The sequence below is a fragment of the Panthera onca genome, chromosome C1 (genome assembly GCF_046562875.1).
Source record: "Panthera onca isolate mPanOnc1 chromosome C1, mPanOnc1 haplotype 2, whole genome shotgun sequence".
In the NCBI taxonomy this organism is placed as follows: Eukaryota; Metazoa; Chordata; class Mammalia; order Carnivora; family Felidae; genus Panthera; species Panthera onca.
The window spans coordinates 95,162,355-95,176,675 of NC_138346.1; the positions used below are offsets into that span (position 1 = coordinate 95,162,355).

The 14,321-nt window shown below is 35.2% G+C and overlaps 1 protein-coding gene and 1 pseudogene across 7 annotated transcripts in view; one reads left to right on the forward strand and one right to left on the reverse strand.

The window, feature by feature from the left end:
- Positions 1-14,321, reverse strand: part of RAB3GAP1 (RAB3 GTPase activating protein catalytic subunit 1) — a 112,191-nt gene that overhangs the window by 40,694 nt on the left and 57,176 nt on the right. For all 7 annotated transcript variants that reach the window (XM_060625995.3, XM_060625996.3, XM_060625997.3 and 4 more), the window contains 5 exons: positions 14,066-14,165; positions 10,915-10,996; positions 4,526-4,594; positions 2,928-3,001; positions 186-278 (listed from right to left, as the gene is read on the reverse strand). In XM_060625995.3, coding sequence (XP_060481978.1) covers positions 186-278; positions 2,928-3,001; positions 4,526-4,594; positions 10,915-10,996; positions 14,066-14,165 — 418 coding nt within the window. The remainder of the gene's footprint in view (positions 1-185; positions 279-2,927; positions 3,002-4,525; positions 4,595-10,914; positions 10,997-14,065; positions 14,166-14,321) is intronic.
- LOC132673380 (small ribosomal subunit protein eS27-like pseudogene) lies at positions 9,747-10,180 on the forward strand (annotated as a pseudogene).

The window sequence follows — 14,321 nt, forward strand, 5'->3', positions numbered from 1 at the left end:
ATGTTTTAAGCTCAGGGTATAACCTGGAGAGAAACGGTAGCAGTCTAGTCCATCAAAACTTCCTTTTCCAACTTCATTCAAATGTGAAAATAGATGAAAAGTTGCCAGAAAAATGTGCCAAGGAAAAAGGGTTAGACATTTGAAAGTAACTTAAAAAAAAAAGAAAAGAAAAGAAAGTAGGTCACCTCTCCCTTCTTCCTCAAATGTGGATCGTCCAAGAATCTCATCAGTTGACTCCTTTCGACGGCAAATTTTAAAAAATTCAGTGACAAAATCACCTACGCAGAAAAAAATGTTACTCATCTTTGACTTAACTAAAAGAAATCAGTTCTACAAATTAAAGTATGTCTTTTCACAAAAGCTAGAACTAATATGTGGTAGAAAAATAAACCAGTTTTTCCACCCAAGACAAAAATTAATCCTATGTCAAAGGTAGCCTTGTTCTTCCTTTCTCTCCATGTCCTAGGATATAAAAAATGTTTTTCCTCAGAATTCTTTCTAGAATGAAAGGAAAAGTAACTGCACCTAAAAATATTACGTACTTACTATGTACCTGAATAAGATAAATAATATCTGTTCTGAGTTGTAGAAGTAACAAGAATATTACTATATGCACATAATGTCACCCTAACTGCCACCCTTCTAGACTTCTGAGTCCATTAAAAAATTAAAATAAAAAGAAATTCTAAAGATATGTTTCTAGAAGATTAAGAAATTAGATAGTGTAAAATTATTTTACCTTCAGCTGTATATCAATGGTAGACTTTATGTCATTATTATAAAGGGGAAAAGATTTGATATTTTCTAAAGAGCTGCAGTAAGATGTTTGTACAAAAAATTAGTGTTTAACCAGAACCATCAGTACTAAAACTCCTACACAATAAAAGATAACAAGGACATCTATGTTTTAGAATTCGCCAACTAGTTCTAAGTAAATCTAGAACACTTTCTGGACTTCTTCAGAAAAGTAAGATAATCCTATAATTCAATTATATAAACTACAAGATTCTAGTCAATTATATATGACTATAGAGTCCTATAATCTAGTCATATAAATGTATAAAATCAAAGAGGTTGGGTGGGATCATGGAACAATAACTTAAAATGAGAATACATTTTTTAAAATCTTTTAATGTTTTTTATTCATTTTTGAGAAAAAGAGAGAGCATGAGCAGGGGAGGGGCAGAGAGAGAAAGACACAGAATCCAAAGCAGGCTCCAGGCTCTGAGCTGTCAGCACAGAGACAGGGCTGGAACCCAGGAACTGTGAGATCATGACCTGAGCGTAAGTCAGATGCTTAACCGATTAAGCCAACCAGGCACCCCTTAAAATGAGAATACTTAAATTCTAAGGTCCTCTTGCAATTATCAGAAGTCAGTGGACGAGGAACAATAAGAAACTAGGAAACAATTTAGTAAATAAATTTAACAATTTAATAATTCAATGAATAAGCAAGAGAAACTATTGAGCATTTACTATATGATAAGCACTGTATTAAATGTGATACACAAACACACTTGTGCCCAATCATATTTGATCCTCTCAAGACCTCTATGTATATACTGTGGTTATCTCTATTTTACTGAGAAGAAATTAATGAAACTTGCTCAAACTGACAGACCTAAGACTTAAAATAAGGTCTATCCAATTCTAAAACTCTTAATATCAACCCTCTACCATCTTCCTAATACCCCAAGACAGATTCACCAATGGAAGGAATTTTACCTTATACATCTTTGTATTCACCATTCTATAATTAGCAAAACATGTCAAATGCTACTTAGCATTTAATGAAGAGCATATGATTAATTTTTTAAAAATCTTTATTTTTGAGAGAGAGAGAAAGACACTGTGATCTTTATGTTTGAGAGAGAAAAAGTGAGTGGTGGAGGAACAGAGAAAGACGCAGACCCAGAATCTAAAGTAGGCTCCAGGCTCCAAGCTGTCAGCATAGAGCCCAATGCAGGGCTCGAACTCACGAACCATGAGATCATGACCTGAGCCAAAGCTGGAAGCTTAACCAACTGAGCCACCCAGTCACCTCTAGCATATGATTAATTTTAAAGAACCCAAAAAAATGATGCTTTAGAGAAATGCATCATTACTGTCATCAGTAAATATTTAGTAACTCCATTTGTTGAATGGTAATATATCAGGTTATACAGAGTGAACTGGCTTGGATGAACATGGGAATGGAGAAAATATTTTCATGTGTACTAAATATGAGAAAAAAATGCAAAGACACACTGAGGAGAGATGGGTTCAAAAGACTTCATCAAAGAGATACACCTACCAAAATAATAAGAGAATGATAATGCCAGATATGGGATACAATATTATTTCAATGGCAAATCAACATTTTTCAAAGTATTTCTAGTATTTCACTTGATTTTCAAATAAGCCTATGAGACGTACAGTATTATTTACACCTCTTTTCCTCTATCAGAAAACAAGTTTGCAGATGTGGTCCAACTCTATGGAGGGGCTCTAATTAGACTGTCAAATCAGTATTCCTTCCATCATATACCACAGGTCCAGAGGATGACAAAACACAGAAAGTGCTGCACTAACAAGAATGGAAGATGCAAACTGCCACAAGAGGAAAAAAAGGGAGTGCCATAAAAGCATTAGAAGAATAAAAGATCACGAGAAAACATCCACGCATTCTGAGGTATAAACTGGTTAAAGCTAAAAGATGAGAAAGAAATCCTGCTAGTGCTATTTAAGAGTAACTAGGGTGTGTTACTGTTGGCAAAGATTTCTTTTACAGTGATGTTACCCGAGATCACACACAAAAAAACCCCAATATACCCTTTTGATAGGTGAAATAAAGTATAAAGAATACATTCAGTCTTCCTAATCCAGAAGACAGGCAGAATGGTGGGGAAAGAACATAATTTCAAGAAAGTAACAGAAGTATGTCTTACCTAGCAAACACTGAGGATTATCAGCTTTTCGAACTCTAACAGACCAATGGGGAGCCTGAATAGGATCCAAATCACTAAATGCAAAACAATAAACGGAAGATCCTAATTATGACAATCTGCAACTCATCAATTTATCAAAATGCAGTCTAATTAATTATATAAAACGACAAGCAATCCATTTTGCCTCCCTTAAACTTCTGTTACTCGGATGCATAAAGTCATTTGGATAAGTTTTAAAAAATATATAATCTTAAGAAGTCAAAGTTTATAGACAAAAAAGTACAAAAGGAAAAACCACAATCAAAACAGAATAATCAAAGCACACATATGAAAATTATTCTGAACAGGCAATATACACTGATATTCTAATAAAACAATTAATTTTAGGAATACTAAAAAAGAAACAAGAAACAAGCAAGTATGCACAATCACCTTCATCACTTTATAACAATATTAAAAACAAAGACCACAAAAATTTGCACAAGATCAAAAGTGCCCTATTTTCTCAACTAAATAGATTACTGTGCGTACACTTAATGGAATACTATGCAGCAATTTTAAAAATAACAACACAGACCTATATTTACAGGCATAAGAATGTAAAGTAATACACTAAATAAAGCAAATATGTAAACTTAAACTTTAAAAAGATATACTCCCACACAACTACAGAATCATTCTGCTGTACATGTGAAATAGAATGTTACATATCAATTATAACTCAATTTTTAAAAAAAGGATACACCCCAAAATGCTAACTATTTTTTAAGTAATAGGTTTCTATGTAGTCCTTATTTTCTTCTCTATACCCATCTAACTTATCTAATTAAGAAAGCTCATGTAATTTTTTTAATATTAACAAACACAATACATTTATTTCAATTACAACAAAAAAAGTGTCCTACTTCTCACTGTTTGCATCATGCATGAGAAAGTACTAAAATGGTGTTCCTCTTTCTCCACATTCTTCCTAGATAATACCTGCTATAATTTTTTAGTTGTTTCCATCACACAAGAGTACATGACTGACATGTTTTGTTACCTATGACATTTAATGATCAAGTATTACTCCTGCACATTCTGATGACCATTATTTCTTAAAGTATTTCAGGAAAAGCTTCTAACCAGCTAAAAAAATTCAAAAGAATTATGCACTGAATCCCTGCTTAGAGAATCTGCTTAGAGACATCCTTGCTAAAACAAAGTAAGACTAAGACTGTTTGGGCGGAGGGGGAGTTAAATAGGCAGTGGGAATTAAGAAGTATACTTGTGATGAGCATAGGTCATGTATGGAAGTGTTGAATTACTATATTTAAACTTGAAACTAATATATATGTTAACTGGAATTAAAATAAAAACTTTAAAAAAAAAGATTCTTCATTATCCCTAAGCTAAAGATCACATCCCCAAAGTCAGCAGCTTAAGACGCATCTCTAATACATATTTAATCAGTCTAAAAAGCAATCTTTAAAGTAGAAAAATCAACTAACCTTATCAGAAGCTGATATAAAGAAAAAGGAAAGTTGCTAACCACCTGGCAGTTAATTTATTCTACTGAATAAATATAATACTCAATATAATAACTCTTAAATACTTACGAATAAACATCATTATCCACAATGATACCTTCAGTCAGGTGAGGCCATGTAGTTGCTAAATGGAGTTCACTAAAATAAAACATAAAATATAACCAAAAGCTTTGATATTGTATGTATATTCTCTGACTCAGCAATTCTATTTCTAGAAATGTATTCTAAGTAAATAAACAGAAATGCACATATAATTAGGTTAAAAGTGGTGCTACTTACACTACCGTAAAACAGGAGACAACTAGTTTAGTTAGCACACCCATATGAAGTTACTATCTTACAGATATTAAAAACACATGCTAGGGGCACCTGGGTGGGTTCAGTTGGTTAAGTGTCCAACTTCAGCTCTGGTCATGATCTCACAGTTTGTGAATTCCAGCCCTGCGTTGGGCTCTGTGCTGACAGCTCAGAGCCTGAAGCCTGCTTGCGATCTGTGTCTTCCTCTATCTACTCTTCCCCCCACTCATGCTGTGTCTCTCTCAAAAATAAATAAACATTAAAATAACTTTTTTAAAAAAGAACATGCTAGGGGTGCCTAGGTGGTTCAGTCAGTTAAGCATCCAACTCTTGATCTTGGCTCAGGTTGTGATCTCACAGTTGGTGGGTTCAAGTACAGTACCACTATGGGCTCTGCGCTAACGGTGTGGAGTCAGTTGGGACTCTCTCTCTCTCTCTCTCAAAACAAATTAAAAAAAAAAAATACAGAAAACTATAGTTTTCAGAAACTATAGAAAGCTTATGAAAGAAATCAAAGACACAAAAAAATGGAAAAATATTCCACACTCCTGGATAGGAAGAACAAATGTTGTTAAAATGTCAATCCTACCCAAAGCAACCTACATATTCAATGCAATACCTATCAAAATACCAGCATTCTTCACAGAGCTAGAACAAACAATCCTAAAATTTTATGGAACCAGAAAAGACCCCAAATAGCCAAACAATCTTGAAAAAGAAAACCAAAACAGGAGGCATCACAATCCCAGACTTCAAGCTGTAATACAAAGCTGTAATCATCAAGATTGTGCCAAGTATGGTACTGGCACAAAAACAAACACTCAGATCAATGGAACAGAATAGAGAAACCGGAAATGGACCCACAAATGTATGGCCAACTAATCTTTGACAAAGCAGGAAAAAATATCCAATGGAATAAAGACAGTCTCTTCAGCAAGCGGTGTTGGAAAACTGGACAGTGACATGCAGAAGAATGAACCTGGACCACTCTCTTAAACCATACACAAAAATAAACTCAAAATGGATGAAAGACCTAAATGTAAGACAGGAAGCCATCAAAATCCTCGAGGAGAAAGCAGGCAAAAACCTCTTTGATCTTGGCCACAGCAATTTCTTACTCAACACGCCTCTGGAGGCAAGGGAAACAAAAGCAAAACTGAACTATGAGACCTCATCAAAATAAAAAGCTTCTGCACAGCAAAGCAAACAATCAGCAAAACTAAAAGGCAACCGATGGAATGGGAGAAAATATTTGCAAATGACATATCAGATAAAGGGTCAGTATCCAAAAGCTATAAAGAACTCATCACACTCAACACCCAAAAAACAAATAATCCAGTGAAGAAATGGGCAAAAGACACGAATAGACATTTCTCCAAAGACATCCAGATGGCCAACTGACACATGAAAAAATGCTCAACATCACTCATCATCAGGGAAATACAAATCAAAACCACAATGAGATACCACCTCACACCTGTCAGAATGGCTTACATTAACAACTCAGGCAACAACAGATGTTGGCGAGGATGTGGAGACAGAGGATCTCTTTTGCATTGTTGGTGGGAATGCAAACTGGTGCAGCCACTCTGGAAAACAGTATGGAGGTTCCTCAAAAAATTAAAAATAGAACTACCCCATGACCCAGCAATTGCACTACTAGGTATTTATCCAAGGGATACAGATATAGTGTTTCCAAGGGGCACATGCACCTCAATGTTTATAGCAGCTCTATCAACAATAGACAAAGTATGGAAAGAGCCCAAATGTCCACTGATGGATGAATGGATAAAGAAGATGTGGTGTGTGTGTATACACACACACACACACACACACACACACACACACAATGGAGTATTTCTCGGCAATCAAAAAGAATGAAATACTGCCATTTGCAACTACGTGGATGGAACTAGAGGGTATTTATGCTAAGCAAAATTAGTCAGAGAAAGACAAATATCATATCTTCACTCATATGAGGACTTGAAGACATATAACAGATGAACGCAAGTAAAGGGAAGCAAAAATAATATAAAAACAGGGAGGGGGACAAAACATAAGAGACTCTTAAATATGGAGAACAGACGGTTACTGGAAGGGTTGTTGGAGGGGGGATGGGCTAAATGGGTAAGGGGCATTAAGGAATCTACCCCTGAAATCATTGTTGCACTATATGCTAACTTAGATGTAAACTATAAATAAATAAATACATACATAAATAAGTAAAACCACATGCTATATATAGTAGCCAAAAATATAAATAACCCAAATATCTATCAGCTGATCAATGGATAAAAAATGCATTATCACCCATACAATGACATATTATACACCAATAAAAAGCAATGAAATACTGACTCATGTTATAATATGGATGAACCTCAAAAACATATTGCTCAGTGAAAGAAGTCAGACACTTAAGGCCACATCTGCATAACACAATTTATATGCAATGTCCAGAAGAGGCAAGGTAGACTGTATCTGCCTAGAGCTGGAGGGTCTGGGAGATTGAGAGGATCAAAGTTAAGAGGTGAAGGGTCTCTTTTTGGGGGTGATAAAAGTATTGTGGAATTAGAAAGAGATGATTACACAAATCTGTAAACACTACAAACCACAGAACTGTACACTTTATATGGTGAATTTTATGATACATGAATTGTAACTCAATTTTGAAAAAATCATTTTATAGATCAAAGGTTAACAAACTTTTTCTACAAAGGACCAAAGGGCAAATATTGTAGGCTTTTGGAACCATGCAGTCTCTGTTATATTCTTGTTTTTTCTTTAAAAACACTAAAAAATTTAAAAACTATTCTTAGTTCATTGGCTATACAAAAACAGGCTAATGGTCAGATTTGATCCACAGGTCACAGTTTGCTGACCTCTTCATATATATAAATATTAAGTTTCAAAAAGTTTTCACATAAAATTATAAAGAATACAAGCCACAAAAAATATAAAGGATGACATATATTTATAAAATATACAAACATACTATGCAAAAAGAGAGTTATCGTAGCAGGCCTAATACTTAGAAAAGGAGAACCTGCAAAGTTCTCCCTTGGCTTGACATTGGGAACTTGGATTTTGGGAGGGTTCCTACCATTCCTTGACAGGAGTGGCTCACTGTGTCTAAACTACTGGTGCAAAACTATGGTTTATGCTGAACACCTGCTTTCCTTCTGGTACATGGAGAAGGTGCCTGCGTGACCATCCCCAAATAAACACCATACACAGAGGGTCCAATCCGCTTCTCTGGTAGACAGCCTTTCACACACATTGTCACAATTCACTGCTAGGAGAATTAAGTGTCTTGTGTGACTACACTGGGAAAGGAAGCTTGTCCCTGGCTTGCTCTGGACCTCACCCTATGTGCCTTTTTCCTCTGCTGCTTTTTGTATTGTATCTTTTCAATGTAATACACCATAGCCATGAGCACAACTAAATGGTGTGAGTCCTCCAAGCAAATCAGTGAACCTGAGAGTGGTCTTGCAGAGACCAAGCTGTCATCAATGACCACCTATAAGTAGTGGGATTATGAATTTAGTGAGTATTTTAATTCCTGTCTAGATTCTGAACCCACTTCTTGGAGAGTCAAATTTGGAGAATAAAGAAGCCAAAAGAGTCAATTACTTTTATTTCTCTGATCTTTAGTGGTGCTCAACCGACTGGCAACTCCAGTCTGTACCCTATATTTTAGAATTCAATGTGATAACAGGGCCAGAATTCCACAACTATGTAATATAATCTCAGTTAATAACTGGACAACAAGCCACCCTTGGCTCGAGACTATTTTGAGCTGGGTCCTATAAGGGTCCTAATTAAACTTCTGTGTTATCAAATACTTCCTCAGTAAGTTGATTTTTTGCTTGAGTTAGTCAGAGTTGACTACTACAGTTTACAACCAAGAAACTTGACTGGTAAACACATGATTTTTGCCTTTTTTTTTTGTTTTTACATGTTTTCTAAATTTTCCTTACTGAGCATAAATTTATTACTTTCATAATAGAATAAAATTCTAAGGTTAAAAAAAATGACTAGACAGTGTATGATATTAGAGGATATGAATGGTAAGTTTAAAACTCTAAGCCCTGAAATAATTTTAGGTATTCACCTCAGATTCAGTTCCTAAGCTTTTATGACTAAGTCCTCTCCTTTCCTTCTAACTATAAAACAGTTTCTCTGACAGGGAGAGGACACTAAAAAAAAAGCCTCATTTCCTCTTCCACCTCTTCCACCATTCTTTGCAAAAGCATAGTGCCCACAGTATTTGCTAATCACCGTGTGATTTAAATGGCCTACCATATATACCACCTTACCCCCGAATTATTTTTGTATTCTTCTTCAATCACCTGTTTCTCTGATGGTTCCTCGTGATTTAAAATTAAGAAGAAATATTTAATAAATAATTCCTTCACATTTTCATGATCAAGTCAATTTTATTCTCTCTCCCTATAATTTTCTCTAGCAAAATCTAAATGAATGAACCTGTTGGAGGGCCACAAATATACCATTTCTCCCTTGCTCACTATGCCATGATGGCATAGTTTCCTAAGAAACTGGAGTTTCCTCCAGTAAACTGACTGAACTCTCCTGCATCAAGGCCCTTTACACAAGCTCTTCATTCTACCAGGAATGGTCATTCTCTCTCTGTGCCAGCTAAATCCTCCCTGAGATGCTTCCTTTGAGAACACTTTCCTGATGGCATCCCAATCCGAACTAGCTCATTTCACTATTCTTACATCTTGTCCCTTTCCTTCACTGCTTATAGTTGTACATTTATGTGATTATTTTGTCTATTTCCTCCAATCAGACTATAAATGCCAAGAAACCAAAAACTGTTTTATCTACTATATCTTCCTAATTCAGCATAGTGTCTGACACATGTAAGTATCAATTACAAAAGATACTTATTTTATCTTCTCTCTTGAGTGATTTTAAATTAAAAGTATTATCATTTCTACCTCTATGCAAGAGTACTAACAATGTATGTATGCGCCTGTGCGGATGTGACAATCTCCCCCGCAACAACATGCCCCTCACAAAGAATCTCCTCAATCCCTCCCTGCAAGAGGAAAAGAGGAAGCACAAGAAGAAGCGCCTGGTGCAAAGCTCCAATTCCTACTTCATGAACAAGAAGCACCCACAATGCTATAAAATCACCGCCATCTGTAGCCACGCACAAACAGTTTTGTGTGTTGGCCGCTCCACTGTCCTTTGCCAGCCTACAGGAGGAAAAGCAAGGCTTAGAGAAGCATGCTCCTTCAGACTGAAGCAGCACTAAAACCACGCTAAATCATCATGAGGGGAAAACCATCCCAATAAACACATTTTGGATACAAAAAAAAAAGTATGTATGTGTGCATATAGATTTTTTAACTAAGCATATAGTTTAACTAAATAAAACAGTTTCCAAATCAGCACTGTTTATATTCTCCAAATATTTTACTCTCAGTGATTAAATTTTCCAAGTCTTACATTTTCTTATATAAAATTTTCTTAAATTTCAGTGGCTCTTCTAGAAAAGCAGTTGGGTAACCTAGAGGTCACTTTGTAGCTCTTAGTTAGGGCTCAACTTGTACATCTGGAAAATGTGGTCAGGGAAAATGTAAACACTTGTTAATTCTCAGTGATGAATAGGTGAAAGTTTGTTATATATGATCTTCTCTGTGCTTTTCAATATATAAAATGTTTACCAAAAAGTAGGCCAAGAATCACTTCTATAAGGAATAATCAATAAATGGTATCATACACATTTTATGTAATATTTTAAAGCCTCTTTTAAGAAATTTTTTTATTTATTTATTTTGAGAGAGAGCAAGCAAGCAGGGGAGGGGCAGAGAAAGAGACAGAGAATCCCAAGCAGGCTCTGCGCTGTCAGCATAGGGCCTGACACAGGGCTCCAACTCACAAACCATGAGATCATGACCTGAGCTGAAATCAAGAATTGGACGCTTAACCAATTGAGCCACTCAGGCGCCCCAAGCCTCTTTTATTTCTTCAGTGACAGAGAAAAAAAGCAGATGGGCAGATTGTTAGATGTAGATCTGTTTCCGGTACTATACTCATTCCAAAAGGCTATGGTATTACAAAGCACAGTAAAATCAGTATTAATATAAACAGTAAATTCCTTAATTCAAATGATATATTGAAACTCCCACCTTATAGGATCTTCACAGGCACCAAATGGTAACTTGCCAAACTCCAGGCCTCCAACTTCTCCTCCTACAAGGGCATCTATATCTAAACAAAAGAAATAATATTCCATTATTCAGCAAGAAATGAAGAAATAAGTATTTAATTAAGTTAGCTCTTTGGGAGATCACAGATTTAAATGTGCCTATGTCAATAGCATATATGTAGAGAGCAGCCTAGTTAAAGACTTCCCCCTAGAATGTTACAATAAAAGAACACCTTGGGGCGCCTGGGTGGCTCAGTCGGTTGGGCGTCCGACTTCGGCTCAGGTCATGATCTCGCGGTCTATGAGTTCAAGCCCCGCATCAGGCTCTGGGCTGACAGCTCAGAGCCTGGAGCCCGTTTCGGAATCTGTGTCTCCCTCTCTCTCTGACCCTCCCCTGCTCATGCTCTGTCTCTCTCTGTCTCAAAAATAAATAAATGTTAAAAAAAAAAAAATTAAAAAAAAAGAACACCTTTAATTCCTATTTATACAGTGTTTAATTCAAGCCATGCATTCTACATTTTATCCTTTTGAAATATTCCTTAAATATTGCTTGAGAGAACATTAATCTGTAATTTTTTTTGCATTTTCTAAAAATGTGATTAATATTATCTATAAAAAAGATTATCCAAGTATTTAAAAATTTAATTACCAACCTACATTCATCAGTTTTGCTGTCAATAATTTCTGTAGAGCAAATTAGTTATCATTAATAAATTTTTATTTCAGTTGATAGTACATGGAAATACTTGAAGTTTAGCAAAGAATTTCCTTTCTGTTATAAACAGTATCTGAGATGAGAGGAGAATTTAGAGGGTAAATCACTCCCCTTAGCTCCACCCCTTTTAAAGAGGTAATAAACACTTCTAAAAGACATCAAAAGGCTTTATTTCTCTTTGAAATAATTCAGATGGCTGCTTTTCATTATTCGTACTACACTGGAAATTCCTCAAATTAAATTCTATTGTTATGAATATTCCCCAGTTTTGCTAAAATCATGTTTGACGATTACCTGTCACCTAACTAAATTAATCATTAAATATGGCTCAATTACTTGATTCAGTAAATTTTCTCAAGTCAGTTTCATTCCATTTTTCCAACTAACAAATACTTATAATAAAGATTACAATGACTAGCTTTATTATAAGATGTGAATTTTTAAGAGCTTCACAATGTATAATAAGCATATTTTATAAATAAGCTAAAAATTTTGTACCATAACTGTACAATAGTCTTAATTCAATTAAACTCAGAAGCAACACTATGGAATGAAAGGATCATGGGATGTGGAGTTTGACCAATGTTTGAAAGCAAACTTTATCACTTGTGACCTTGGGCCAGTTGCCTATGTTCTCTAAGTTACATATGTTCTCCAAGAAAGATAATACCTGTCTCATAGATAAACGATAATTACATGAAATAACATATACAATGCCAAGCACAATGTCTGGTCCGTATTACATGTTCAAATCCTTTCCTTCCCTTAATATGAGAAAATGTTAAAAATTTATATGGCCTTCAATTCACTGAGGAGTAAGATAAATATATTGGTCCTCCCCATTAAAAAAAACTGGCAAGAGAGGCGCCTGGGTGGCTCAGTGGGTTAAGTGTCTGACTTCATCTCAGGTTATGATCTCACAGCTTGAAGGCTCACGAGTTTGAGCCCTGCGTCAGGCTAAGTTTTGACAGCTCAGAGCCTAGAGTTTGCTTTGGATTCTGTGTCTCCCTCTCTCTGCCCTTCCCCTGCTCACTCTCTGTCTCTCTCTCTCTCTCTCTCTCTCACTCAAATAAATAAACATTAAAAAAAATTTTTTTTAAACTGGCAAGTAAACATTAACAAAGTCCTTTTTGGCAACCAAAATTATAATGCTAACATTCTGGATCTTGGGCTTCCTCTTAGATCATCAACAGACTATACTATCTTGGGAAATATTTAAAATTGACTAATAATAGAGCAGACTTTGAAAAAAGGAAAAGGAAGGCAGGAATTGAAACTTTCACCTAGAAAGTGGCTACAAATTGCCTAGAGGGTATTGCTGTCTGGGAACGAAAATTACCAAAACAAACATTTGCGTCTTTCTTATAATTTACTCTCAGCTTAGCTTTTATTTCCCTTTGCTGCAGTTTAGATGCAGTTCTTTCATTGTCACATCAGAGTTTCAAATTATTATGCAGTACATAAATAAGGTACTAGCAGCATATATAACTACCAAAGTCTGAGGATATACTACATTAATTCTAACATCCCAAGACTACCAACTTTCCATCCTATAAATAACCAACTACTTGGAACAAAAATAATAAAGAAATACTGTTTTATTCTAATTTATTTTTCTCAGCAGGGGGGAGTAGACTAGAAAATGTTTTCAGGCTGCTAAAATACTTATAATAATTTATAAGTTTGTGTTAAATTTCTTATGAGAAATACTTGAATATAATTACACTTATATATGAGAGAAACACCCAGGAGCCAAATCCTCACTTAATTATTAAGGCTATATGTCCACCAGGGTGAACTTTTCTAGAACTTAGGTAATGTCTTGTTTATACCTGCAACCCAGACACAACCAGCTAATAATTAATGATTACTAAGTGAATCAGTCTATTGGTATATACCACTTATGAATAAGAGGTAAACTGATTTTAATTACATCAAATGCAAGTTAAATATTCTAGAGCTCTTTGTAAGTATATGTGTATATACCCATTTTTTTTCTCTTTCCTGCTTTTCTTATTTAGCACTCTTCTTCAAACTCTATTTTCCATAAGGCTCTCAGCTTATGAGGGTGGCTTCCGTTATTATATTCTAAAAACAGACAGTTTAATCATTCACTACATACTAATTTGCAGCACATGATGTTCCACAGCAGGGGGGATGCTTTATAAATAATATTAGCTTTCAAAGACAGATCGTCACATATAGAGTAATGCTGTCTCTAGAGCAAACTTCAGAGCTTTTTTTAAGAGAAACAAAATTATAAAGGTAATTAAATCAGCAATACTACATTTAGAATGAATTACAAATATTTCCAATTTAAAACACTTCAAACATACTATTAAATAAGTTTAATTTCTGAATATATTTTCTTTCCATTTATATTCAGTAAGTTAAATATAGCTCTAAATTATCTCACCTGGAGGTTGCTGAGGCCAAAAATACTGCTGCCAATCCTGAAGTACATAGGTAAAGCGAATAGCAATACTAACAGGAGGCAAAGGAGTTAAAGGACATCCCTAGAAAATAAATGCAAAGACAACATTGTGTAACTTTAAACAAAGTGTTTTAAAAACAATGCCAGAGAGTTGTTTGGGGTGCTTGGGTGGCTCAGTCAGTAGAGTCCAGCTCAGGTCAGGCTCAGGTCATGAACTCACAGTTCCTGAGATCTAACC